Source organism: Aspergillus steynii, assembly GCF_002849105.1.
Source record: "Aspergillus steynii IBT 23096 chromosome Unknown P170scaffold_10, whole genome shotgun sequence".
Lineage (NCBI taxonomy): Eukaryota > Fungi > Ascomycota > Eurotiomycetes > Eurotiales > Aspergillaceae > Aspergillus > Aspergillus steynii.
Window position 1 is genome coordinate 568429 of NW_020194407.1, and position 23703 is coordinate 592131.

A 23703-nucleotide genomic window follows, 5' to 3' on the forward strand; every position below is an offset into this window, starting at 1 on the left:
ATCGAAAGAAAAGATCAACCTGGGAAATAATAATCGTGGTAGGAATATTAAACGACATCGGAAGTATGTCTGAAACAGCGCTGCCTCTTTTTTTTTTTTTTTTTTTTTTTTTTTTTTTTTTTTCCCTCTTCGCTTGCTGATTATGACGGACGGTCATCTTCAGGAGACGGACGATCCCCTTTCTTCCCCCTCCCCCCTTAACCATGGTCAATAATGAACACCCAAGAGTGATAGTACCAAAAAGACCGGGTTGCCTGCTACTAGTTCGATCCTGGCGGGCCAGCGTTGTCAGGCTCGGTTTTGCCCGAGTTGGTTGGAGCCCGAGACGTTTGACTTTAGGCCTGCCGTCAATCATGTGGCGCCGGACTCAATCGGAAGATGTGGGCCATGAAGACAAGTTCCCGTACTGCATCCAGTCTAGCGCCGCGTTCCTCGCTAAACGGCGTGGAATCTGAATACGGAGGACGATGGCAGCCTCCGAGAAACGGTCTCTGGAATGTGGGCTGCGGGATCCATTGGTATGATGGGAGCATGCACGTACTATATTCAACGAGCCAAAAGGTGGTACTTTCGGCTGGCGTGCTGCCATACTTGCATGACAATGCTTGTCTGTACGAAGCCTTCTTCACCCCAAGGGCCTAGGGACCGGACGAAACAGCGGATATCCATGAAGCCGTGCATCAATACCGAGTGACATTATAGTTACTGAGACTATACCTCATAATATTATTATTATTAAGTGATTCCATTCCTGCTGATCTCAGGACTAGTGTACAATGGAACGTCACCCGCTTCCCCCTTCCGGGCCTAGTGTTCCTGATAAACATTCTTCCCAAAGAGGCTTAGCCTGGTCCGGTTTCCGGGGGAGATGCGCTAGTCCCAGAATAGCAACGGCGCCTTCCAGGAACAGGCCTTCCCCGATTCGGACCTAGCGCTTCCCGTGATCGCAAGTCTAGAAGCCTCAGGCCAGAGAAACGTGCGAAAACCCCTCGTCCGACGTTCGTCGCCACGCGCTGTCAGTCGTCCGCTTGCTGTCGCGCCTGTCGCAAACCACTACACTCGCTTTTCTTTGAACGCTGTTCGACTGTACACATCAGACTCGTGTCGCTCGTTGAATTCTCGGAGACTTGAACAGCACGGGGCTCTGTTTGGCTCGTTCGACCCAATCTCCATCCGTCGTTGTGGAGACGGTGTTGGCTCCGCTCGCTCTGATATAACTGAACGACCCAAACAGTCGCCAACTCCCCGACTCGTCGTCCACCATACGTCGACACGATGGGTTTCGGTGATTTTGACTCGATTTGCGCCAAAGCAGCGCTGCCGCTGTGCTCCTTGGTGGGCCCGGCGTCCTCCATATCAGGCGATACTGGCATCATCCCCAACTGTTATGCCCGTAATATCGAACTGGCCAATACCATCATTTTCGAAGGCGCAGCGTCCTTTCTCCATATCATCGCGCTTGCGATGACAGTGATCATGATTTTACATATCAGGTCTAAATTCACTGCTGTCGGTAAGTCATTCGTGAGACAATGAAATTGACTTGGATGTCAAATGAGAGGAAAGAAAAAGAGAAACAGAGAGAGGAGTAGTATTGACCAACCCAACCTTTTTAATAGGCCGCAAGGAAATCATCACGTTCTTTTACATCTACATGCTTTTGACCGTGTGCTCCCTGGTTATCGATGCCGGTGTTGTGCCGCCGAGAAGCGGTCCGTTCCCATATTTCGTCGCCGTTCAAAACGGATTGGCCTCGGCCCTATGCACATCTCTATTAGTCAACGGCTTTGTGGGGTTCCAGCTATACGAGGATGGAACTTTTTTGTCTGTTTGGCTTATTCGACTGACATCTGTGATCATGTTCGCGGTGTCCTTCCTGGTATCCCTTTTGACCTTCAAGTCCTGGGGAGGCCTTAGTCCCACCAATACCGTCGGTATGTTTGTGGTACTTTACATCGTGAACGCAATCTGCATTGCCGTGTACCTCGTTATGCAGCTCCTACTGGTGATGAACACTCTCGAGGACCGTTGGCCGCTGGGTCATATCTGTTTTGGTCTGCTTGTCTTCATCTGCGGCCAGGTGCTCCTCTACGGATTTAGCGACACCATTTGCGAAAATGTCCAGCATTACTTGGATGGTCTTTTCTTTGCCACCTTCTGCAATCTCTTGGCTGTCATGATGGTCTACAAGGTATGCTTTCCATCTCCCTTTTCTCCAAATTGCTGGACTAACGCGCTGCTTAGTTCTGGGATTACATCACGAAAGAGGACCTCGAGTTTTCTGTTGGCATCAAACCTAATACCTGGGAAGTCAAGGAGCGTCTGCCCGAAGAGGATCGTCGTGCAGCAGGCTACCAGGATACCAACTCGGAGTATGCCGGCAGCATGTACCACCACCGTGCATCGACCTATAATGCCCACAACTATTAATGCGGGTCTTTGACTTTGCCTTAGAAATGACGCCTTCACGACTTTTTTCCCCGTTTAGTTTCCGGTTTCTGGTTAGCAGCGGAATTATTATCGGCATTGTCTATTAATCGCTTGTTATGATCTCTTGGCTTTTTCTTGGTATAATTGATTGTCATCTTTTTGGCCCTTTTGTGTTTTTCAACGTTACATTGTATATTGGCGCTGAGGTCATCCTCTAGCTTAGTCCTGTATTTAGATTATAAAGAATGGTAGTTCAATGAAATACATACGTCAGACCAAGCACTGTTTGAATTTTAGTTCATGGTGTTCATGATGACAATGGAGCGCAGTTATAAATGGTGGACCAGAAGCCACGGAGAAACAATTTTATCGAATTGTCATTGAGAAGAAGTCAATTGGAATAGACCTGCATCAGTGCATGTTCACTGATTAGTGATAGGAGAATTCCCAACAAAGACAATGAAATTAAAATTAAACATAATAATAAAACGTTAGGTAGATATTTCATTAATCAAACAAATAAATGATAAAAAAGAAGAGACATCCACAGTACCAATCCCAGAGGGAAACCAGGAAGCGAGTCTGTAGCTAGGGCGTAGCCTGGGTGCTAGTAGGCAGTAGTCTAGTTGTTCATAAGGAAAGGAACGTGCCCGATAGATATCCAGAGGATATGGTTTCCGCAGGACCTGATTCGCCGACGATGTGATGTTACTTCCACTCCTCCACCCCGGCGGAAGGAAGGAATCCAGTGACTTAGTCCGGAGTGCTAGCTAGCTAGGTAGGTAGGTACCTTATGGAGCATGCATGCGAATGCCCAGGGAGTTTATTAATATAAATGACTGGCGCGGTCTCCTTCTTTTAATTGACCTTGCTAGTTTCTTATTATTCCCTGAAGACGCGCGAGGCATGCTGTGTGTGATCGGGAACGGACTTGGGACTACAGCGTAGACGGCACAATGACGGTCTCCACATCCATTCAGAGTGACGAATTGTCGCGGGTTCTCAGGTCGAAGGAGCCATGCATGCGGGCGATCGGGCCCTTCTTGACCTGATCACATCGGCATCGAGCCACTTGGATTGTGAGGAGGGGCGTACTACCGGCCGACGATGATTCGAGTAATGTAACCTCGGAACGTGAGGAACAATTTGACAGGCGTCCTGGGAGTGCAGGTGCATGGCTCGCGCACCAACGGCCGCCCGTTAGTCTAAGTCTAAAGAAAGGGGTGGCCGAAGGCTGTTGTTGGTTTTGGTTTTGTCTTTTTGTTTTTTTGTTTTTTTTTTTTTTTTTTTTTTTTTCTCCCTCTTCCCCATTTTTTCCTCACCTCTGTGGACGCCCCCCCTCCACACTTGCGTCGTCCTCGAGCCGGTCACGGTCCAATGGAACTTGGAACGACGGAGATTAGCTTTTTATGGTTGAGACATGACATTGATACCCGATCGTGGAGTTTAACCGTTTATCTCATTCCACGACCACGACGTCGTCTCCGTCCATGAATCCGCTATCGGTGCTCGCCTGGGCCTTGCCGTTCTCGGTCTGTGGGATTTCTTCGACTGGGATTGTAGTGGCGCCGGCGTACCAACCCTTGTCGACCGATTTGACTAGCACCCTGCATGCATCGTTGACAAGGTCGTAGAAAGCCGGGTTGTCCGTCGGTAGAAACATGGTGACGTGCGCCTTAACCTCGTCTCCCGCCTTGTCATTCGTGGCCCGCGCCCATCCCAGTCCGGGTGCCGGGAGGAACCGCATGTCCTGACCCTCGAGCTCGGTCGGGAGGGTGCAGAAGGTGCGATGTTTGGATCGGATAATCTTCTGGCTGAAAGAGGTCTTGGCTTGGTCGCCTTTCTCGACCAGCGAGCCGGCGCCTTGACCCAGGCATGTAAAGAAGTTCGTGCAGCCAATCCCGCGCTCCTCGTGCACCTGGGACAGAAGGACCAGGCGCTGGCGCAACTCAGCCGGCCGTGCCAGACACCCGACGAATGCGAGATGGGAGGACACCCATCCAAATCCATCGGTCAGGCGGTCGCGTTGAGAGTACATCGCAGCGGCCCCGCCTGCCGCCACGGCGCCCGCAGCCCCTGCAAACATCGCATATCGACCCCATCGCTGCCATGACGGCGTTGCGGCCGCATCGGCAGAGGGTGCATTGCTGCCGGACTGAGAGGGCAAAGCTTCTCTGCCGCGCTTAGCCTGGCTTGCACCTGCACCCTTCGATGAAGTATTGGCCCCTCCCAAGCCGAATATGCCCGCTACCTCGGAGATGGTATTGTATGCTGATGCTGCGTTCCTGTAGTGTCCTTCAGCACCGTACGACACCACTCCGGGCGCAATCCCTAGGAAGGGGGTATCGAAAGCAAGCACCCCCTGGATGTGTGGAAACATGAACGAGCCCGGCTCTATCGCAGGCGCATTTTCCGCCGTTCCCGAATCCACTAGAGGATCGGCGTGCTTGGGAGGGATCGGCTGTTCTGAGGCGACTAGAAGGAGCGTTTCGGCGGCGACGATGCCACCCATCGAGTGGCCAACGAGGAAGACATGGACGGACGGATCAACGGTAGGGGAGGCAGTTCGGTTCTCGACTTCCAGATCGATGACCTGGTTTTGAAGCCTACACGAGACCGAGTCAGTACCGACCTTGATAAGCCTGTGAATCGAAAACAAAGGAATGCCAATTCATGGAATTTTCAAAAGGAGCATACCATTCGCGGAATACGCTCACGCATTCTTTGAGATCCCCTCGGGTCTCGTATTTGGGGTATACCGCCGTGGCGACCTTCACGGAGGGGAGCGAGCGGCTGACCTGCGCGCGGAAATGCTCTGGGAAATCTCCGAATGTATCATCATCTCCCTATGAGTGATTGGTGCATGTTAGCCTGACTGATCGTGCCCATCGCACAGCTCCACGAGCTTCCTGGAATCAACCAACGTGAGGGGATTGCCATGAACCTGAACTAGTATCATACTAGCATGAACATGGGGAGAGCCTACCTTGAAGCCGTGGATGTAAACAATCAGAAGCGTTTTTCTCATTTTCAGACACCGACTGGATCTCGAAGTTCCATTTCGCGATGGACAGACAGTCTGGACGGTCTGGACAGTCGGTCTTGGGGAGACGAAAGGAACCGATGGCGCTGCGGCCCGATTCGGAACGCCTTACGTCACTGACACGTGACCCTTCTCGGCATGTGACCGTGGCCTCAGAAATGAGGAATCCAGAATCAAGATCGTGGCAAACACATTACTCCGATTACTCTGTGGGTCAGAGCACTCCAGCTCCAGAGCAAAAGAGGCTCGGAATCAAGGCTAGCATTCTGGTATCTTCGTTTATGTAGGAAAGTAGATCATATCCAAAAGAACAGCCTAGAACGATGTATCCAAAAACAAGATAGACATGAACAGGCCATATCTATAGTGGTATGTATGTGTATAGATGGGGAATACAAGATAAAAACATGATCGCTCGTGATAAACAATGCCATCCAGATAGCGCCTGACAGGGGGAAACAAAAGAAAAAACAAGAAATCCTCAATCCCTTTTCGCGCCCTTCTCCATGAAACAGAACCGAAAGGGCATAATGAACCAGGACATAGACACATAGACGGTATCCCCTCCCTCCAGGCCTCCTGAAAATCTAACATACAGCGCTATTGTAAGAAATCCATCCAAAATGTACCGAGTGTATCCCCGAGTTTATATTCAACTCCCAGTGCCACACCATGTTTTGAAAAACAACAAACAGATCCGAAGCAGTAACCGATAGTATCATTAATCGTGAATCCTTGAGTCGACCCGTTCAACCAAGTAAGCTGATTAAGTGGCTGACTGGTCCAGACGGACCCATTCTCGGGGAACGTCCATGCTGCGATTTACTCGCCCGCCGGGAGTCAAAGGCACATCGACCCGTCCGCGACCTCGTTCGTCGTCGGCGGTGTCTTCGTAGGTTGACAGCCGCGAGAAATAATCCTCGAGGATCGTCTCGCGGTCGTTGTCCCCGACGATGGTGGTGTACTCCGGAGGCGGCGTCACCAGCGGCGGCGGCGGAGGAATGTCTTCGAAAGCGGGAGGTGCAAAAGAAGGAGCTCGCAGGAGATGCATGGGCCGTGGTGCCGGTTCGGGTTCAGGCCTCCGTTCGTCCGGTTCGTGGGCAAGATGCGCCTGGGGAGGTCGAGCCAAGCCACCCGAGCCACTTGTGAAACTCCGCGAGACAGCCCGGCCGGTTGGCGGCTCCTCTCGGTCCTCCTGCGAGCGCGCAAGGCTGCTAGAGCTGTCTCTAGATACGATGGGCGCGCCGGGGCACCCGCACTCGTATTCCATTGCTTGGGGCACCGGGTCCGAGTTGGGTGACGTGTACGCCGGCAGGTAGATGTTAGCCTGGGTGGCCTTGCAGGAGAGAAGATGGAACGGAGAGTCGATGGAAATCTCGAAATGCCGACGCTTGTTAGGGTCTCTTTCATCCGGCTTGGAGAGACGCAAAACGATCTGAAAACAAAGACCAGGTCAGTTTCAGATCTCACAAAACTAGGGTTCTGGGATAGAAAGAAATCATCATACCTTGATCCAGTGGTTGATCTGGATATTTTCATAGGTGGTGTCAAAATGCAACCGCTGGGACTCTTCCCGGTTCCTCATCTCATGGCAGCTGGGCAGCTGGACATTGAACTCCATCTCGGTCGGCCCAACGCCGGCATCGGTCGAGAGATCTCCGAGAAGGTTGGTTCGATTTCGATCCACGACTTCCTCCCCTCTAGCGGCAGCCGCACGATGGTCGTAGGCAATGCCACCGCCCGACATGACTCGCATCGAACTTCCGGGATACGTGCTGGAACTGATGGAATCGGCTCGCTTCTCAAACAAAAGCACCTTCTTAGCCGGCGCGAACCGGTGAACAGACTTGTCTGAAGTCCAGTGCTGAGTGTTTTCGGTCACGTAAACTTTGATCCGGTGACATTCCACTTTGGCCAAGGGAGTCAGTTTGAACGCAATGGGAACCTGGGTGCCTAGAGGGAAAGATTTTCCGGAGATCACAATATCATAGTGCAGCTGGTCTTCCCAATTGCGAGAAATAGCGATCGGCTCAACCTGCTCCAGCGAGCCTTCCGCCGGGGTGCGAATCACAGGCACCTCCAAGTTGCCCAGCAGGTTAGGGCGGAATGCACCGGAGCGTTCGACAATGGCCTCGAGATCATACCGAACAAACCCCAGATCCGTTTTTATGGTCTCCGGAAGGGACCCGTCGATCGGGAATTCGAAACTGTACAAGTAATCCCCCACCGGGAACAAGCGATAGTTGCGCTGCGGAGCGGGCGGAACGATGGGAGGGTCGTTTTTGCCGAAACTGCGCGACTGGTTGGATTGCAGCGAGAGTCGCTTGAGCTCTCGGCTTGTCGCCTGTCCGGTCTGCAGCGAGACCGACGATCCACTCTTGGAGAAGATCTCGCGAGTGACCGCGGTTGGGCCATCCTTGCCCGCGACGGAGGTGATCGGCTTCGCATGTTGGTAAAAGTGAGCACCGTAGTCATTCTGCATCAAGGCAGTATCGCCATGGTTGAAGTACATGACTCCGTGAGTGACCAGATCTTTCTTGTCATGGAAGTGGATTTTCCGGGGTGGAATGCCTATGGAGACGACAAATTAGCATGCACAGTATAACATATACGATAATCATGTATGAACGTACCATCGGGCCAGTCGGTCTGCGCCTGACCACGGAAGCAAATCGAGATCTTCTTGATCTTCACACTCTTGGTGACCTTGAGATGCAATTGCCCGCGCAGGATGGCAGACTTTTTGGTGCTGGGATCATTCTGATCGTAGCCCTGGAGGTATAGGACGGGCTCTGTCAGAGCGATTCCCACCGAAATACCACTGCCAGACGCCACAATCTTTTCGTTTCTCAGCGTCGGGAAGGGTACCGCGGGATCCGAAGAAGCCGCGTTGGTATGAGTCGAAGCCGAAGAGGAATGGGAGACGGATGCCGTCGGCGAGGAGCCGGCGCGCATTCTCCCCGTGGCTAGATTCGGAGCGGCGAGCATTTGTGCATCGTCCGGCGAGAGCACAATCTCGGAGACAGGACGTGGACGGCGAGTTCGTTGCATGGGGCGGATGGGTGGCGAAGACGGAGAAGGCGAGTGAATGGGGGCCCCCAAGCGGAGCAGGCGCTTTGCGTTCTCCCGTGGTCCCGCCAGCTTTCTAAATATCGAGCCCCGCCAATTGTTGCCGGGTTTAGCAAATTGTTCCGCTTCGATCTCGGCGCCAATGTTCGCCCCAACTGAACGACGGTCGGTTCGCGAACTGGATGAGCTGGAGAATAAAGATAGAGACTCGGGAGGCGCGCAAGGCAGCTGGACAGCAGGACTCGTCGTCACGGATCTCGACAGGTCCTGCGGTAAGGGAGAAGAAATGTGAGCGGTGGTCATCGTGCGCAAGGCCGAATCCGGAGCATAATTTGTACTGCAGGAAGGAGAAAAAAGGGAGAACAAAGTGCAGTCCAACCGATTGCCTTTTGTATGCGAGGGAAAGGGAAAAATAGAAAGGGAAAAAAAAAAGGGAAAAAACAAAGGGTCGCAGAAAAAATTAACTAGAATAAAGACAGGAAAGAAGAAAAATAGAAAAGAAGAAAAAGCTTAAAAAAAAATACAAATTAAAAAAATAAAAGAAAATAAAACAACAGGATAAAAACAGAAGACCCGGAGTGGGGAGAAGGGAAGAAGTGAAACGGAGATCTGAAACCACAGACCGGTTGCTCGGAGAGAGTGCGCAAGAGAGATGGGGAAGAAGAGGACGAGAAAGAGGACAGGCCGATAGAAAAGAGCGAAAAGAAGGTGAACGAGCAACGCAACGCAACGCAACGCATGGGAAATCCAAATGTGCAAGTGACTTACCCCGTACTTGGCGGCTTGAGATCCCAGCTACTTGGGATATAGCGATAATTGATTACGACGATGCCGGGATTTTCTTTTTTCTCTTTTCTGTTTTGCTTTTTTGCTTTTTCTGTCGGTGCCGCGTTGGGCAGATGATCGACGGTCCAACGCAAGGAGCAGCTCAGACCGATGTGGCGGACGAGGGTTGCAGACCGAGTCGTGCAAGAGTAAACGACGGCGTGAGATGGGCAGAAGAGAAGGGCGACAGTGAGCGACGACAGTGGCGGGGATGCAATTGGCAAGCAAACAGGGAATGGCCAGAAGGGCCCATGGATTGCGGGGAGGACGAGAAAAAAAAGGGCTTCAGACAACCGGAATGTCTCGACTTGCAAATGACCGAAGAAAAGTGGATGCCCGCGGATGACGGCGGCGACACGACGAGAAGTGAGGCGGTGCGTTAAGTTTCTTGGGCGCAAACGAGAGCGAGGGAAAGCGAGAGACGGCAGGAGATGGAAAGAGGAACAGAGAAGAGAAGAAGATGAAGAAGACTGGAGGAACCGGAGAAAAGACGATGATGACGCAGAGGTTCATCCCATCCGGCGATCCGTGGGCTGCAATTTTGGGGGGAAAGGATTTATTCTACTTATGACAGTTCTGATGATTTATTACTATTATTATAGTTAAGGTATTCCAGCGATTTGGCTTTTCTTGTTGAGAAACAGGTTTGCAGAACAGCCACCAACCCTACTTCTGACTATCGCCACGAGCATCATTCGTAGAATATTCCCCCCGTTTCAACTTCCTCCCCAGTGGTGGTTCCTACCGTCCTTCATAACATGGCCTCTCCACCGACAATCCTCGCCATGACTCTGGGCCATGTGATGGCGGTGCATGCGCACACCTCCTCGTCGGTACATGTCCTGACAGCAGACACTCTCCAGTCTACACAGCCCGTCATCCTCGACGGATTAACCCGTTAAGGCTGTTAGTACCGTGAGCGACTCCCCTAGTTCTAGAGAGGCCCAAGTCCCTAAACCAACTTAGCGCCCGTCAACTAGTTGGCTCCGTGTGACGTCGGATCTTCCGCTGGTGCCGAGCGAGTCGAGGCGTGAGACTGGAGGCAGCTAGAATCTGAGGATCGAGCGCCTCGTCCAGAATAATCATTGAAGCAGCAGGACTGGAGGCGGATACTCCGGCACGCTCTTCCTCGCCGATTCAAGCCCGAGTTTGTTCCTTGACCGCAAGAGAAAGGGAGCCAGTCTCGCAGACCCCAAGGCAAGGTCGCGCGACGACTCGTCTGGCTAATTTTTCCAGTCCCCAATCCCACCCCCCGACCATCCCTCTCACGGGCTTAGTGTGCGGGGATCCGTTTGTCTAGTGTCGGCCTTGTGATGCTCGCCTAGAAAGTGGTGATATCATAGACGGCCCGGCAAAAGTACCCGCTGATGGTCTTGCTCTGCGTCGTGGTTCCAAGAAAAAGAAATTGAAGGATCGACCATCCTTATCTTAAATTCCTTGGGAGGAACGGTGAAAATCAAAGTTAAACTTCCGGGTTTGGATCCCAGACAGCAATGAATAAAGATCAAAGAACCTTCCTTGTTCCTTTCCGGGGCTCCATCTGGGCTGATCCGGTGGGTGCAGAATTGGCGACCAGTTACTACTCCGGAGGAGGGACGCGCAATAGTGACTTCCCCGTCTTACCTGATAATCAGGAGATGGGACGATTTGGATCCGCCGGCAGCTCTGGACCGATCTGGTTTTGAAGATGGCGTTGAGGCCAAAATCGCGCAGGACGGAGCGATGAGGTCATCGGCCGCTTCTCCGAATTTGGTACCTGATGGCAGCCTGACCGTTGAGGCGGTCGACCGGCCGCCTGAAGAACCCCATCTTACGCTGTAGAAGACTAGATCCATATCGAGATTCAGAAACATCGCTACCCCTTAATTTAAAGCTCTTGTCGTTGGCTCCCAATGGTTTGTAAGGCACCATGCAGAACATTTCTAGAACGCTTGCAGCCTGTTCCCACCACTAGTCCTAACTCTAGTATGTAGAAGCATCTCGGGTATGATCGACCGCAGCCGCATTCCCTTCCCCGGCATTCCAGGTCGAGTTAATCGGCATAAAGTTGAAGAAGTATCAGATTGACAGCTTAGCCCTCCCTTCCCTCACACCCATCCTCGTCGGGAGGAGGCATTTCCCCGATCCACTCCCTTGCCTTGCGTCATTTGCGGACTCAGGTCCCGAGGGTCCCTTGCATCAAACACGTCTTTGGGGCCTGGGCATCTGTCCCATCTGTCTGCATCGGGCTGGCAAGGTCTTCTAGAGATGGGTCCCATCGTGGTGCTGAATGGATGGTTGATTGGTGGGGAATTGATTGGCGGATCCGTCAGAACAACCTTTCCCACATTCGAGCTGCTTATCAAGGAGCCGCAATAACGTCAACTCGGTCCGAAACGGCCCCCTCTATTAATTTCTGAATGCGTATATACCTTCTGCGGCCTCCCACCATCCATAGAGTGCAAATCAAGTAAACCAGTTATCGTCAATCTCGTTGATGTTCATCAGTCCATCCCCTTCCAGCAGACCGGGGTCCCCACCTCCCTCGCCCCCAAAGTTCTCGCTTTCCATAAACAGATCGTCGAAGCTGGATTCTCCAGGCACCATCATGTCGTCCGTACCGCCACCGAACATGCCATCTTGAGCGCTGTTGGTGCCCGAAAGTGCCTCGGCCTTTTGTAATTCCAGGTCGAACGCGTCCCCGCCCGCTGGGAGGTTGGCATTCTGGTTATCGGTTCCGGGCAAGTCGGTCGTTTCGTTGCCAGGGAGATTATTTCCTTTCCCCTGGTCGGTGACGCCAGCATTCGTACTGTCGATATTGGATCCGGCGAGGAAGTTGTCGTTTCCAAGGTCATCGTCCCCGAAATCCAAGTTAAGATCAAATTCATTCGCCCCGCCCCCGGAATCATCCAGCACGGAGTCGAAGTTGATCTCTGTAGGGATGTTTTGGTCTGGAGCTGCAGATTTCGGCTCATCGGGCTTCTCTGTTTTGACGGGAGTTTGAGTCGGGGCCGGTTGGGAGACTTCTGCGCTCGACTGTGGTTGTGCCGAAGCGTCGTTCGGTGCCGGTTTGGTTTCAGTCTGGTTTTCACCCACTGCAGATTCTTGGGGCTGTGGCGCAACCTCCGGCTCTTGCTTGACGACTGGTTCTTTCATAACAACATCCTCGATGGGTTTTTGGAGGGCAGCTTTTCTAACCTTGACTACATCGTAATCCCTCTCCAGAAACGCTTTGGCGATAAACTATGATAGGTTAGTATCGACGGTGGCATTGCAAGGGGCCCCTTGATGCAATTTCTGCTGCAGGACTACCTACTATTTGTTCAGACAGGTTGTCCAGCGCGGACTGAAACTGCTCCTGAGCAGCGGGAATAGCCCGTTTCAGCTGGGCGCTGGACTGCGACGAGCCTCTGGAGTTGAAGAACCGCCCAGCTTCAATCAACTGCGAGGGTTAGAGAACTGATTGGACGAAATCCTGCTGCTGGCGGAGATCATTTACCGTTTGATTCATTGTCGTCGTTAGAACATCCAGAGACTCCGGGTTTGAATAATCGGAAGTACCCATTGTCCAGGATACGGCTGATGGAGCGATGCAAACGCGCGGATGCAGCTCCTGGGTGGGAGGCGAACAAGGAGAACCAACCAATGGAAGCCGAGAGGGCTAGCGACGCAGGCAAGGTGGTGTTGAAACGTGGTAAGCGCTGGGCATGCAAACGACAGGCTCGCAAGGCACTACGACAGAGTCGCAGGGAGACAGGAGAGACTGACAGACAATAATCCATAAGCGCCCACCGCCGACGGACGAACAAAAAAGGGCCAGGCGGCGCTAACGCCAAGCGGACTAGCGTCCCCCACCGGCGGCGGCTCTTGACCATCCAAAGCCCAAAGTTCCAAACTCCTCGTTCTTTTCTCCATTCAATCTTTCCCGTCAAGTCAGATCCATCGCAGCTTTTCTCTTGTTCCCCTGTGTTTCCGTCTTGTTGATTGATTTCATTTCATTTCAGTTCCATTTCCATTTCATTTCCTTCCGCTTTCTTTCTTCTCGTCGCTCCCCCCCGTCACTTTTGTGTTTCCTCTCGCAGGTGTTAACATTTCAGTGCTTGGGTGTTTCCTCTATTCGTCCCGTTGTCTTTCGTCACCTTTCGTCGATTCTTCGTGTTCTTTCGACCTCGTCCACCTCCGTTTGTGATTGTTGGGGTCGTGACAGCAACTGTTTGAGTCGCCTGAGTCCTAGCGCTTTTTTTAATCACCAAAGCTACCATTTCTTCACCGTTTGTCTTCTATTTTTTTTCTTCCTCTTCTACTTTTTCCTTTTCTGTCTTTTTCCCCTCGTCGCGGTCGTTCTAAACGACGGTTAATATTGAGCTTTATTGTATGATCTACCACCTCTTCTTTTCTTTTCTTTGTTTTTCTCTTCCTCTTTTTTTTTTTTGTCCTGATCCCCGCGTCACTTTCCGCCTTTCGACTTCAGCCAATTCTGTGACTGCGTAACGCCCTGCATCGTCCCGTCCCTCCCCCCAAAAAAATAATTGTCATATTTACCCCGAAGCACCCGTCAGAAATCGTCTCCAGCATCTATTGACCTGTCCGTTCAATCATTTCAGTGATCAGTTTTTTTCTTCTCTTCTTGTGTATACTGCAGCTTGTGCTCTTTCGACAATGGCCGACAACGTGCCCGCCTCGACCTCTTCTACCCTCCCACCTCCGCAGCCTTCGACTGCTGCTTCAGGCCAGCAGTACGATGCGTCTCAGGGCAATGGTCAGGCCAATCCCTCCCACATGCCCCCTCCTCCTCGTCCGCCCGTTGTGATTCCCCAGAATACCAACCCGATTCCAACAGCTATCACCTCTCCAATGTCTGGAAACATGATGTCCCCGACCAGCGCGGGTGGATTTGTTCGTCGGGCTGCCCCCGAACCAAACAAACGGGCTCTGTACGTCGGCGGTCTCGACCACAGGGTCACCGAGGATATCCTGAAACAAATCTTCGAGACCACCGGCCATGTCATCAGCGTCAAGATCATCCCCGACAAGAACGTGAGTATAACATTGACTGTGGCCTTCGGAAGCGTTCCCCCTCGGCTGAAGGCTGACCTGGTTTTCTTTTTCGTGCTGACTCCCACAGAAGTTTAACAGCAAAGGATACAACTACGGCTTTGTTGAATTCGACGACCCCGGCGCCGCTGAGAGAGCCATGCAGACTCTCAACGGGCGCCGCATCCACCAGTCGGTATGCGAGCGCGATATGGTTCTTCGTTTACTTTCCCAGGAGGAAGCTGTTCTGATCGCTGTTAACAGGAAATCCGGGTCAACTGGGCCTACCAGTCCACCACCATGACTAAGGAGGATACTTCGAACCACTTCCACATCTTTGTTGGCGATTTGAGCAACGAGGTCAACGACGACGTCCTTCTCCAGGCCTTCTCTGCGTTTGGCTCCGTTTCCGAGGCTCGGGTCATGTGGGACATGAAGACCGGTCGCTCTCGCGGCTACGGTTTCGTCGCTTTCCGCGATCGTTCCGACGCCGATAAGGCTTTGGGATCGATGGATGGTGAATGGCTTGGTTCTCGTGCGATCCGCTGCAACTGGGCCAACCAAAAGGGACAGCCTTCCATCTCTCAGCAGCAGGCCATGGCAGCCATGGGCATGACTCCGACCACGCCTTTCGGCCATCATCATTTCCCCACCCATGGCATCCAGAGCTACGACATGGTCGTCCAGCAAACCCCTCAGTGGCAGACCACGTGCTACGTGGGCAACCTGACCCCTTACACCACGCAGAACGATCTTGTCCCGCTTTTCCAGAACTTCGGCTACGTCCTCGAGACCCGTCTTCAGGCGGACCGTGGCTTTGCATTCATCAAAATGGACAGTCACGAAAACGCTGCCATGGCCATCTGCCAACTGAACGGGTACAACGTCAATGGCCGCCCCTTGAAGTGCAGTGTACGTTCTCAAGCCTCCCCCTACCCTCCCCCCCCCTTTTTTGTTTGTACTCGTGTCACTAATGGAGCCCTACAGTGGGGTAAGGATCGCCCCCCCACCGGTCAGTTTGACAACTTCTCCGGTCAGCAGGGCAACTCTCCCTTCAACAACAGCCCTCAGCCGTTTTTCCCCCAGTATGGCGGCCCGGGCGCTCCCATGACTCCTCAAGGTAAATTATCCTTTTCCCGGGTCCCTTTTTCTTCGGCCATGGGCTTGTCTAATTCGTCCGACTTCTAGGTCCGAACCCAGCTGGAAGGGGTTGGGACCAGGCTGGAATGGCCGGTCAAGGCTACGGCCAAGTGCCAGCAAACGCCGGGTACGGCCGCGGACAGGCTACCCCTAATTCTGGCTGGAACCAGGCAAACAACGCCAATTTTGGCAACGGCTTCGGAAACTATCAAGCTTAGGTCGTTTCCCGATGGACATTCGCTACACGGCGCACCTTGCCCTCCCCGCCTCACCTTGGATCGTGGAGTGTGAGTTCAGTCATCTACGGCAGCAACAGTGATGAAGAAGCCTTTCCCTTCTCTTTCCTCCCTCCCTTTCTCTCTCCTTTTCCTACTCTCTCCCCCTTTAATATTTCCTTATCTTCACATCTTCCAGTTATCATTCTCTTTCGTATCTCTTACTCCTGTTTCTTTCTTATGATTGCCTTAAGTGAATTTCTTTTTCTAAGCGCATCTCCCCATTCTCCAATGCTTTCTTTCTTGAAATGAAATTTTTGTGTGTTATCGTACACCCAATACCCCAAGTCCATCTTGTTGTCAACCTTTCTATGCTCTTTTCCTTCAAGTGTGCGCAACTTTGATCAAGAGCTTCTTGGACTTCCGATTCAAGCGTTCTGCCGGAATTAACTAAAAGTTTTCGTTCGCTTCTGAACCCGCATTTTGGATCATTATTTGGGAAATTGCTTGCTCCCAAGTCTGTATCGTATCTTTCTAAGTTTGTATGCGTGGCCTGTTCTGCGATTTGTTCCGTCGCCTGCGGCGCGAGACCAACATCTGTACCGGGCCTCCTTTGTCTGATAGCGCTCTTTTTTCTCTGTTCATCTTCCCAGACAACGTCGATCAACCAGATCAACTCGTTTGATTTCTGCTTCCCAGTATCTTCTTTTTCTTTTATGATACCAAGTCATCTGCGACTTCATGTTCTGGCGTTTCGGACAATATACCTATTTGCTTCTACCATACTTTTGGAATGTCGCCCGAGCGGTTTATCTTGAGTAGCATTCGTTAGCCTTGAATGGTGTATTCAGCAGAACTCGAGACTACGGAGTAGAGGCAGACACTCCACGATGTACTCCGGAGTAGCAGCGGCAGGAACGGTCCAATGGCGACGGTGCGGAGAAGGAGTCTAGAAGGCGGCAGTCCCGAAAGGGCGCCACCGCCTTGGCTTTTGGTCGCCAACTAAGATCGCACCTAAACTCTTTGACCTCCCCCTTCCTGTCGCTCTCGTGTCGATTTTAGCTGATGGGTTTCCGACCCGAAAATCCAGGGACGACGGCGCAATCCTGATAGTGGACCTTCGGATGTGGGCATGCTAACGGCCAGCTGCGCTAGCCGTGCCCATTGCCGCCAATGGACGATGCTAGCGACGGTAAAAGCGTGGCTCTGTCATCGCTAGGCGATGACGATCAACTCGCAGGCCGGACTCGCTCCGGGAGCGCCAGCAGTGGACACAAACGCAGCTCCTCCGGCTCTTTACTTTCCAAGCTCTCCTTTCTGCGGATGATCCAGGCCACCCAGAACACCCCCGAGAGAAGCCATTCGGGCCTCGACCGACCCGATGGCGACGATTTCGGCGCCAGCTTACGGGGCGGCAGCAGGGCCATGTCGAGTGCCTTGCAACATCGGCGAACGCGGAGACGGAGGGGCTCGCTGAGAAAGGCAGCCTTACTGAGCACGAGACTCGACTTTCGCGACAAAAAGACCAATAGAGCCCCGGTCGACGTCTTACGTGCAGACGAACCCTCCGAGCAGCACCACCGACCACAGCACCCGCATCTTTTCCCTCCGCATACACCTCCGTCGCTCCCTTCAAACTCCACGACGCCATTGCGACCGTTGGCCTCGCCCATTTCCCCCGAGCACGAAATCACTCCTCATGAACCCTCGTACCGGGAGGCAACCAATTCGGGAGAGAATTCGGAATGGAACATGATGAATGCGCCCCAACGATCCCTCTCCACCTCCTCCCCTTCCGCTCCGCGACACCAGCAGAATCCCTCGAAAGACAGCCTAGGCGAGATCACCACCGATGAGGAGGATATCATGTCGTTCCCCCGAGTCAAAAATACCAACGCGGCCGTTGCTGCCGCCGCGGGGTTACATCTTCCGGCTGCGTCACCGAGCTCGGATTCATACTATGCGCTCCAGGCGGACCCGAAATACCGGGCCATGCACCGGGCGAAATCGCCTCTCGCAACGCATCCAGCGGACATGACGACCAGCCAGGAGATGGTGTGGGACTACTCGGAGACGGAGTGGTGGGGCTGGATTATCTTGATCGTGACGTGGCTCGTTTTTGTGGTCGGGATGGGAAGCTGCTTTAGCGTCTGGAGTTGGGCGTGGGATGTAGGCGAGACTCCGTATGCGCCTCCGGAGCTGGAGGATGATCCCACCCTGCCTATCGTGGGGTATTATCCTGCTCTGATCATCCTAACGGCGGTCATGTCCTGGGTGTGGGTGATCATTGCGTGGGTAGGGATGAAGTATTTCAAACATGCGAATATATCTGGGGAAGATATATGAATGTGGTGATTTCATCTGCCGAAATGCTTTCTTTTTGCGTTTCATTCCTATGCACATGCCTTTGGCTCCACTATCCGATAGATGTAATTTCTAATGCAAATCCACAGAAGCCCCCGTGAGAAGGCTATATTAAATGAAATATCTCCATATTCCACCCAAATCAGAAAGGGAAAGAAACGATATAACCCCAAGATAACTCCATATTTCCCGACTCCGATATCAACCCGTACATCTAACCGCTGCCCTATATGATTCAGTTCGTATATCTCCCCATTAATGTGATACAGCACATTGGTTCGCGCATGCTATTCGGTGTTGCGCCATCTGCGCACTGAGGTCGTCAGGCCCCCAATTTTGCGCGCTCGCAGCCGGCGCTGGCAATTCGGGCTCTGCTGCTCTGGTAGAACCATCGACGTTCTTTGGGTGCACCGTTGTTCCCGGTGCGGTGCTCACGAGACCCTTGGACACGGCGTAGCAGGAGGAGCGGTCGTGGTTCAAGTCCTCGCTGTAGAACTCATCCAAGATGGGATGCAGAAGTACCGTTTGCTTGTGAATCGTGACAATCGAGTTCGCCGGGACCGAGACCCAGTTATCTAAGAGCACGAGGGTTAGCGAATATTCAAGATCATCGGAATCCACCGCCATCAAATCTCCAAGGGGGAAAACAAGGGAAGAATAGAAAAAGGCCATCTCACGTCTCTCGAAAGTAATCGGCTCGCTTGCCACCAACACAATATCCGCACCCTTATCATGCCTCTCCATCTTGAAGTGCCCCTGATCCTTCCCCTCCTTCCACTTCGTCCCGGACGAAAAGTACAGACTCGCCGGCTCATCTGTCTTGCTACTGATGTACCGCGTACAAACCACTGTATGCCCATCCGTCACCGCAAAGTTCAGCAGACTGCGCGTCTCCACCCCGGACACATTATGCCGCTTGGGGATGTCGCGAATGAACTCGTTGATCTTCGCGATAGTCTTCACCATGACTTTCCGCAGCAGAGCTTGCCCAAACCCTTCCGGCCCGGGGTCACAGCTGGGATCGACGCCCTCCTTCTCCAGGAGGTCGAGGAACAGCGCGAAGGCCCACTCGCTGTCGGTGCCGCCCTTGACGCCCAGGTACCAGCGGTCCGCGAGCGAGTCGGCCAGCATGCGCTTGATGTAGTGCCAGCCGCCAATGCCGCCGTTGTGCATCCACATCAGCGTCTGGTGCTGGAAGGGGTGGCAGTTGTTGTCGGAGAGCGCGCCCTCCGTCGTGGCGCGCACGTGCGCGAAGATCAAGTCCGAGCACGTCTTCGACGCCAGCCGTTCCAGGTTCTCGCAGTTCCAGGCCGGCAGCGTCGACGTGAAGATGCACGGCTCAGGCCCGAGCTTGGGGTCGGTGTAGAAACCGACTCCGAAGCCATCGCCGTTGACGGGACGGCGGTTGTCCTTTTGGGGCGGTTAGATGGACATGATGCAATGGAACAAAGGATGCGCAGTAGGAATCTCACGAGTCTTAAACGAGAATCATACGATTGAGTCAGAATCGAGTGACTCGGTTCTGTGACTAGCTTGCTGAGACGGATCTCATGGCTGCCTTTGTATACCTAACGTGAAGGAGCGGTCAGATAGTTCCATGAATGACATCAATACCAGCATCAACATACCAGAAAGCGACACATAATGAACAATACAAAGCTCCAGTTCACGGAGCTAGTTTCGAGACCAGGCCGAAGACTTCCAACAACAGAGTTCTGGACCAGCAGAATTCAGACGCAAGAATAAGTAGAATATTGGTTTTCGGCGGCCGAAATCGCAAAGCTGATAAGAGAGTGACGGAGCTTCGTTTTTAGTTCTCCGCGATTGGAGGGCGCAACGGCCACAACGTTCAACCCAATTCAAGTCACCCCGATGGATGGCTTCGCGACGAGTTGATTGAAAGGAACGACGAGTTTCAGAAAATCAAAGAAAAGAAAAGTATTTGATCAGCCGCTGTTCGTCGCAGGCCGCGACAATGTCGCCATCTGACCACACGTGACTCACACCGACTCGCTACGGGCGGCGCAGCGGCCACTTGCGCAGGTCACGGGGTGTCCGCCTGAGGCAGCGATGACATTCGATTCGCTCCGCCTTTTTCTCTCCGGCATTCATCTTCATCCGCATCATCTTCCCACACCGTACCTTAACCTCCCAGGATCATTTCCCAGAGAGATTCCCGTGGCTGACTAGCCCGGGAGATGACCATCCCTTTCTCCCTGATTGATTTGCGGTGCATGACATCTCTAGAACCATGAGCGGGAGAATCCTCTCCCACCGTCTGGTTCCGCTGCTGCGGACGGGTCTTTTGGCCCGCCATCTTCACAACGCCGGTGCCAGGACTGGCGGTCTTCTACGGTCTGATGGAGGTGCTGCTCTCCGAGGCCGGGCCTGGCCCGTCGGCGCCAACTCGATTCACAATGTCCCCGCGGTGCGAAACATCTCGTTTGCCCGCATTCTCCCTAAATTGGCCATGAAGCTAGTCCGCGTGCCGGCCATGTTTGGAGGGGCTATGGTTGCCGGGTTGGCTTATTTTCAGTACCAGGCTACGCGTAGGTCTATCCCATCGGTTCCTTTCCGCTCGAGTCAAACTAATGATGGGGTTTTTGGTGTGTCACAGAGGCCGGTAATTATGCTATTGACGTTTTGAAGAGAGCGGGGGAAACGGCGAGCGATACGGCTTCGACCCTGTTCGTGGGAATTTCAGGTATGGCGGAGCAGACACAACGGGGCTGGCAAAAGACGAAAGAAGATGTGGAACTCCCGGAATGGTTACAGAAGATTCTTCGAGTCGATGAGGATTCACAGTCGGGCAACGGTGGTTCCTCAGGAGGAGGGGGCAAGCCTCCACAGGAAAGCAGGGCCGGACTCGGCGCCGCAGCTGCGACCGGAACTGCCTTTGGATACGATTCGGACGAGGAAGATATTCGAACTAGCAGAGAGGTTGCCGAGGATGACCAGATGATGCTTCTTACTCGGAAGATGATTGAGATTCGGAACATTTTGTCGTCGGTCGGGCAGTCCAACACGCTTACTCTGCCGTCGATTGTGGTCATTGGATCGCAGTCTTCTGGTAAAAGCTCTGTTCTGGAGGCCATCGTGGGGCATGAATTCTTGCCGAAAGGCTCAAACATGGTCACTCGTCGACCCATCGAGCTTACCTTGGTTAACACCCCGAATGCACAAGCCGAATATGGTGAATTCCCGGCCCTTGGGCTGGGGAAAGTTACCGACTTTTCTCAAATCCAGCGCACATTAACCGACCTTAATCTCGCTGTCCCGGAAAAGGACTGCGTCACCGACGACCCGATTCAACTCTCTATCTACTCTCCCAACGTTCCTGACCTCTCCCTTATCGACCTTCCCGGTTACATTCAAGTGGCCGGACAAGACCAGCCGCCGGAGCTGAAGCAGAAGATCTCCGACCTCTGCGACAAGTATATCCAGGCTCCAAATGTCATTCTGGCTATCTCTGCGGCAGATGTGGATCTCGCCAACTCGACAGCTCTACGAGCAAGCCGACGGGTGGATCCTCGCGGTGAGAGGACGATCGGTGTCATCACCAAGATGGATCTTGTTGACCCAGACCGTGGCGTCAACATTCTTTCGGACAAGAAATACCCTCTGCGCCTGGGATACGTGGGCGTGGTCTGTCGCATTCCTCAGACTACTGCTTTGTTCTCCAGAGGAAGTGGCAACATCACGAGCGCGATCCTGAAGAACGAGAATGCCTACTTTTCGGCCCACCCTCAGGAGTTCGGCTCCCAGTCCGACCTATCGATTGGTGTTACGACTCTGCGCAACAAACTGATGCATGTTCTCGAGCAGACTATGGCATCGAGCCTAGCAGGCACTAGGGATGCTATCAGTCAGGAGCTCGAGGAAGCGACGTACGAGTTCAAGGTGCAATATAACGACCGTCCCTTGAGCGCCGAGTCATATCTTGCCGAGAGCTTGGATAGCTTTAAACACTCCTTCAAAGCATTTGCCGAAAACTTCGGTCGGCCTCAGGTTCGCGAAATGCTGAAGAACGAATTGGACCAGCGGGTAATGGACATCTTGGCCCAGCGATACTGGAACAAACCCATTGACGACTTGGCTCCTATACTACCCGAGCTGGACCCTCTCAGTGACCTCCCCAAGGCGGACCTGGATTCCCAGTATTGGAACCGTAAGCTGGACGGGTCGACTTCTTCACTGACGAAACTTGGTATCGGAAGACTCGCCACGACGGTCGTCGCTAATGCAATCCAATCCCACGTTGACCGATTACTGGCCAACTCTACCTTTGCCTCCCACCCCTACGCTCAAAAGCAGATCGTGGATGCCTGCAATAGCATCTTGAATGACCGATTCTTCAGCACCAGTGATCAAGTCGAGAACTGCATCAAACCATACAAATTCGAGATTGAAGTTGAGGACCCGGAGTGGGTCAAGGGACGAGAGAATGTTAGCAAGGTGCTGAAGGATGAACTTCGAGCCTGTGAGGCCGCTATGCGGCGTGTCGAGGACAACGTCGGCAAGAGGAAGCTTAAGGATGTCATGGCATTTGTGGACAAGGTCCGCAAGGGTGAATTCCTCCTGGAAGGTGACGTTGCCAGCACTGCTGGTGCTGGCGGATTCAGTGCCGCCCTCTTAGCTACCGGTATTGTCCCCTTTGCTTCCCTTCCTCTACCCTACCCAAGCTAATCTGTATCTTTCAGGCCGCGAAAGCGTCTTCCTCCGAGATCGCGCCGATCTCCTCAAGATGCGCCTGCTCGCCATCCGCTCCAAGCAGTGCGCCTCCAAGAAGAACAAATACTACTGCCCTGAGGTCTTCCTCGACGTCGTGGCCGACAAACTCACCTCGACCGCTGTCCTCTTCCTCAACGTCGAGCTCCTCTCCGAATTCTACTACAACTTCCCCCGTGAACTAGACATGCGTCTCGGCCGCCACCTCTCCGACGCTGAGGTCGAACGGTTCGCGCGCGAAGACCCGCGCATCCGCAAGCATCTCGACGTGATCAAGAAGAAGGAGCTGCTCGAATTAGCCCTGCAAAAGATCGAAAGCATCCGACAGCTCGATGGACGCAGCAAGCACCGACGAACGGACCGTCCTTTGGCCACCAAGGAGTCGAGGAATCGCGGGTGGAATCTATTCTAATCAAGCTCGTCTCTTTCTACTCCTTGACCCCATTCGTTAGCCGTCCCTTCTCTGCTTTTCATGCATTGCATAACTACATATACTTCGTTCTCCCCTTCTCTACTACCTCTTCTCTCTTTTTCCTCATTCCCCTTTTATCTCCTTGCGATCAGCGTCTATCCTTCCCCCCCTTCTTTCTCCTGTATACCAAATGTCTCAAAACTCTAGGGAATTGTTTATAGTTCAACAAGATCAGGATAGGCGTTTATCCACTCACAACAGCGATTGCTTTCCTTCTACTTCTCCTTCTCCTGCTTCTTTCTTTTCACCTTTTACCTCTCCCGGTATTATTAATCGTTAGATCGTGGCCCAATAGGATCTGTTGGTTATTTTCTGAATCAGAATGACTGGGCACCTACCTAAGTAGTTCCGGTAATGGGTCCACCATCCGTCCATTCGTCTAGCTCGGAATTGTAATTGTAATT

General features: G+C 52.9%; 8 protein-coding genes across 8 annotated transcripts; 4 read left to right on the forward strand and 4 right to left on the reverse strand.

Moving 5' to 3' along the window:
* Positions 1 to 998: 998 nt before the first annotated feature.
* P170DRAFT_441135 (chitin synthase export chaperone) lies at positions 999 to 2706 on the forward strand. The gene is made up of 3 exons (XM_024850243.1): positions 999 to 1513; positions 1620 to 2191; positions 2245 to 2706. Exons 1-3 carry the CDS (start codon positions 1276 to 1278, stop codon positions 2428 to 2430), a joined length of 996 nt encoding a protein of 331 aa, XP_024698979.1. The 5' UTR covers positions 999 to 1275; the 3' UTR covers positions 2431 to 2706.
* Positions 2707 to 3730: 1024 nt separating this feature from the next.
* On the reverse strand, positions 3731 to 5516 carry P170DRAFT_441136 (uncharacterized protein). Its single transcript, XM_024850244.1, has 3 exons — positions 5417 to 5516; positions 5128 to 5276; positions 3731 to 5036 (listed from the first exon to the last, which is right to left on the reverse strand). The coding sequence occupies exons 1-3, from the start codon at positions 5456 to 5458 to the stop codon at positions 3890 to 3892; spliced, it is 1338 nt and encodes a 445-aa protein (XP_024698980.1). The 5' UTR covers positions 5459 to 5516; the 3' UTR covers positions 3731 to 3889.
* A 723-nt stretch (positions 5517 to 6239) lies between these two features.
* Positions 6240 to 8845, reverse strand: P170DRAFT_369525 (arrestin family protein; the record flags this gene model as incomplete). The annotated part of the gene is made up of 3 exons (XM_024844912.1): positions 6240 to 6908; positions 6981 to 8044; positions 8107 to 8845. The coding sequence occupies 3 exons, from the start codon at positions 8843 to 8845 to the stop codon at positions 6240 to 6242; spliced, it is 2472 nt and encodes an 823-aa protein (XP_024698981.1).
* Positions 8846 to 11812: 2967 nt separating this feature from the next.
* Positions 11813 to 12911, reverse strand: P170DRAFT_430717 (uncharacterized protein; the record flags this gene model as incomplete). The annotated part of the gene is made up of 3 exons (XM_024847972.1): positions 11813 to 12589; positions 12663 to 12788; positions 12846 to 12911. The coding sequence occupies 3 exons, from the start codon at positions 12909 to 12911 to the stop codon at positions 11813 to 11815; spliced, it is 969 nt and encodes a 322-aa protein (XP_024698982.1).
* Positions 12912 to 13807: 896 nt separating this feature from the next.
* P170DRAFT_59620 (nuclear and cytoplasmic polyadenylated RNA-binding protein pub1) lies at positions 13808 to 16095 on the forward strand. Its single transcript, XM_024855293.1, has 5 exons — positions 13808 to 14383; positions 14472 to 14576; positions 14645 to 15292; positions 15368 to 15500; positions 15569 to 16095. The coding sequence occupies exons 1-5, from the start codon at positions 14006 to 14008 to the stop codon at positions 15736 to 15738; spliced, it is 1434 nt and encodes a 477-aa protein (XP_024698983.1). The 5' UTR covers positions 13808 to 14005; the 3' UTR covers positions 15739 to 16095.
* A 675-nt stretch (positions 16096 to 16770) lies between these two features.
* On the forward strand, positions 16771 to 18350 carry P170DRAFT_441142 (PIG-Y family protein). The gene has a single exon (XM_024850245.1). The coding sequence runs from the start codon at positions 16909 to 16911 to the stop codon at positions 18079 to 18081; it is 1173 nt and encodes a 390-aa protein (XP_024698984.1). The 5' UTR covers positions 16771 to 16908; the 3' UTR covers positions 18082 to 18350.
* A 4-nt stretch (positions 18351 to 18354) lies between these two features.
* On the reverse strand, positions 18355 to 19742 carry P170DRAFT_450879 (glutamine amidotransferase subunit DUG3; the record flags this gene model as incomplete). The annotated part of the gene is made up of 4 exons (XM_024851151.1): positions 18355 to 18674; positions 18777 to 19509; positions 19572 to 19667; positions 19728 to 19742. 4 exons carry the CDS (start codon positions 19740 to 19742, stop codon positions 18355 to 18357), a joined length of 1164 nt encoding a protein of 387 aa, XP_024698985.1.
* Positions 19743 to 20220: 478 nt separating this feature from the next.
* Positions 20221 to 23626, forward strand: P170DRAFT_393580 (dynamin-related GTPase MGM1). The gene is made up of 3 exons (XM_024846026.1): positions 20221 to 20648; positions 20717 to 22741; positions 22800 to 23626. The coding sequence occupies exons 1-3, from the start codon at positions 20351 to 20353 to the stop codon at positions 23237 to 23239; spliced, it is 2763 nt and encodes a 920-aa protein (XP_024698986.1). The 5' UTR covers positions 20221 to 20350; the 3' UTR covers positions 23240 to 23626.
* The last annotated feature ends 77 nt before the right edge of the window (positions 23627 to 23703 follow it).

What these genes read in the sequence shown, in the direction of transcription:
- P170DRAFT_441135 (XM_024850243.1), top strand. Translation starts at nt 1,276, where the DNA reads ATGGGTTTCGGTGATTTTGACTCGATTTGCGCCAAAGCAGCGCTGCCG. An exon ending in GTCTAAATTCACTGCTGTCG is followed by an intron (nt 1,514 to 1,619) that starts GTAAGTCATTCG and finishes CCTTTTTAATAG; the next exon opens with GCCGCAAGGAAATCATCACG. An exon ending in CTGTCATGATGGTCTACAAG is followed by an intron (nt 2,192 to 2,244) that starts GTATGCTTTCCA and finishes CGCGCTGCTTAG; the next exon opens with TTCTGGGATTACATCACGAA.
- P170DRAFT_441136 (XM_024850244.1), bottom strand. Translation starts at nt 5,458, where the DNA reads ATGAGAAAAACGCTTCTGATTGTTTACATCCACGGCTTCAAG. An exon ending in TTTACATCCACGGCTTCAAG is followed by an intron (nt 5,277 to 5,416) that starts GTAGGCTCTCCC and finishes AATCACTCATAG; the next exon opens with GGAGATGATGATACATTCGG. An exon ending in GTGAGCGTATTCCGCGAATG is followed by an intron (nt 5,037 to 5,127) that starts GTATGCTCCTTT and finishes GGTCTCGTGTAG; the next exon opens with GCTTCAAAACCAGGTCATCG.
- P170DRAFT_59620 (XM_024855293.1), top strand. Translation starts at nt 14,006, where the DNA reads ATGGCCGACAACGTGCCCGCCTCGACCTCTTCTACCCTCCCACCTCCG. An exon ending in GCCGCCCCTTGAAGTGCAGT is followed by an intron (nt 15,293 to 15,367) that starts GTACGTTCTCAA and finishes GGAGCCCTACAG; the next exon opens with TGGGGTAAGGATCGCCCCCC. An exon ending in CGCTCCCATGACTCCTCAAG is followed by an intron (nt 15,501 to 15,568) that starts GTAAATTATCCT and finishes TCCGACTTCTAG; the next exon opens with GTCCGAACCCAGCTGGAAGG.
- P170DRAFT_441142 (XM_024850245.1), top strand. Translation starts at nt 16,909, where the DNA reads ATGGACGATGCTAGCGACGGTAAAAGCGTGGCTCTGTCATCGCTAGGC.
- P170DRAFT_393580 (XM_024846026.1), top strand. Translation starts at nt 20,351, where the DNA reads ATGAGCGGGAGAATCCTCTCCCACCGTCTGGTTCCGCTGCTGCGGACG. An exon ending in TTTTCAGTACCAGGCTACGC is followed by an intron (nt 20,649 to 20,716) that starts GTAGGTCTATCC and finishes GGTGTGTCACAG; the next exon opens with AGGCCGGTAATTATGCTATT. An exon ending in TGCCGCCCTCTTAGCTACCG is followed by an intron (nt 22,742 to 22,799) that starts GTATTGTCCCCT and finishes TGTATCTTTCAG; the next exon opens with GCCGCGAAAGCGTCTTCCTC.